Source organism: Sinocyclocheilus grahami, unplaced genomic scaffold, assembly GCF_001515645.1.
Source record: "Sinocyclocheilus grahami isolate Dianchi unplaced genomic scaffold, SAMN03320097.WGS_v1.1 scaffold1507.1, whole genome shotgun sequence".
Classification (NCBI taxonomy): Eukaryota; Metazoa; Chordata; class Actinopteri; order Cypriniformes; family Cyprinidae; genus Sinocyclocheilus; species Sinocyclocheilus grahami.
In genome coordinates this window covers 110,274-111,239 of record NW_015506686.1, presented here as the reverse complement: position 1 = coordinate 111,239, position 966 = coordinate 110,274, and the positions used below count along the sequence as shown (strand labels likewise).

Sequence of the window (966 nt, the reverse complement as noted above, 5' to 3'; positions counted from 1 at the left end):
CACACACACACACACACACACACACACACACACACACACACACACACACACACACACACACACACACACACACACACACACACACACACTCAGACATACACACACACACACACACTCAATCTCTCACACACCTTTTTATCAATATAAAAAAAGAGTAAATTATGAGATAGAAACTCAGAATTGCAAGACAAACAGTCTGAATTGTGAGATAAAATGTCGCAATTGTCATTTTTATTTTTATTTCATGGCGGAAACGGCCTTCCATATGTATTTCCCACCGCTAGCATGATGTTTCCAAAATCAGTGAGTAACTGTGATAAATATTCATGGTCTCAGTATTGAGCAGAATAACTGTGATTGTGGTTTATGCTGTAATCAAGCCGATAAAATGCACATGAATGAATGTTTTTAAAAAAGGAGAGTGATGATATGAGTGTGTTTTGCGCAGATCTTCCACATGACCTATGACCTGGCCAGCGCGATGGTGCGGATCGTCAATCTGATCGGCATGATGCTGCTGCTGTGTCACTGGGACGGATGTCTGCAGTTCCTGGTGCCGATGCTGCAGGACTTCCCACCCGACTGCTGGGTCTCCAAAAACAACATGGTGGTGAGGAACCTTACTGACACATGATGACTGTTTTCAAACGGGTTTCACAAACGCTCTGCCATTGGCCGGTCAGTCATATAGCCCCGCCCCCAAACCCACATCAAACAGATCAGTGTGAAAGAGTCGCAGGTTTGTTTGACGCTCATGTGAGTTGCTCAAACACTGTCATCACAGCATGAACAGCAGATATGTGTGGTATTAGCGTGTGTGTGTGTGTGTGTGTGTGAGACCTGTGGAACAGCATGACTTTGTTTTGATGCTTTCTGTGTATTTAACATATTTGCATATCAAAGAGCAATTTGAAGTCAGCATGTTCAACTGCAAGATCAGCCGGATTCATGCTGTGTGTGTGTGTG

General features: G+C 43.8%; 1 protein-coding gene across 3 annotated transcripts in view; it reads left to right on the top strand.

Moving 5' to 3' along the window:
• Positions 1-966, top strand: part of LOC107570793 (potassium/sodium hyperpolarization-activated cyclic nucleotide-gated channel 3-like) — a 29,964-nt gene that overhangs the window by 12,218 nt on the left and 16,780 nt on the right. For all 3 annotated transcript variants that reach the window (XM_016257052.1, XM_016257051.1, XM_016257053.1), the window contains one exon: positions 449-610. In XM_016257052.1, the coding sequence (XP_016112538.1) occupies positions 449-610 (162 nt within the window). The remainder of the gene's footprint in view (positions 1-448; positions 611-966) is intronic.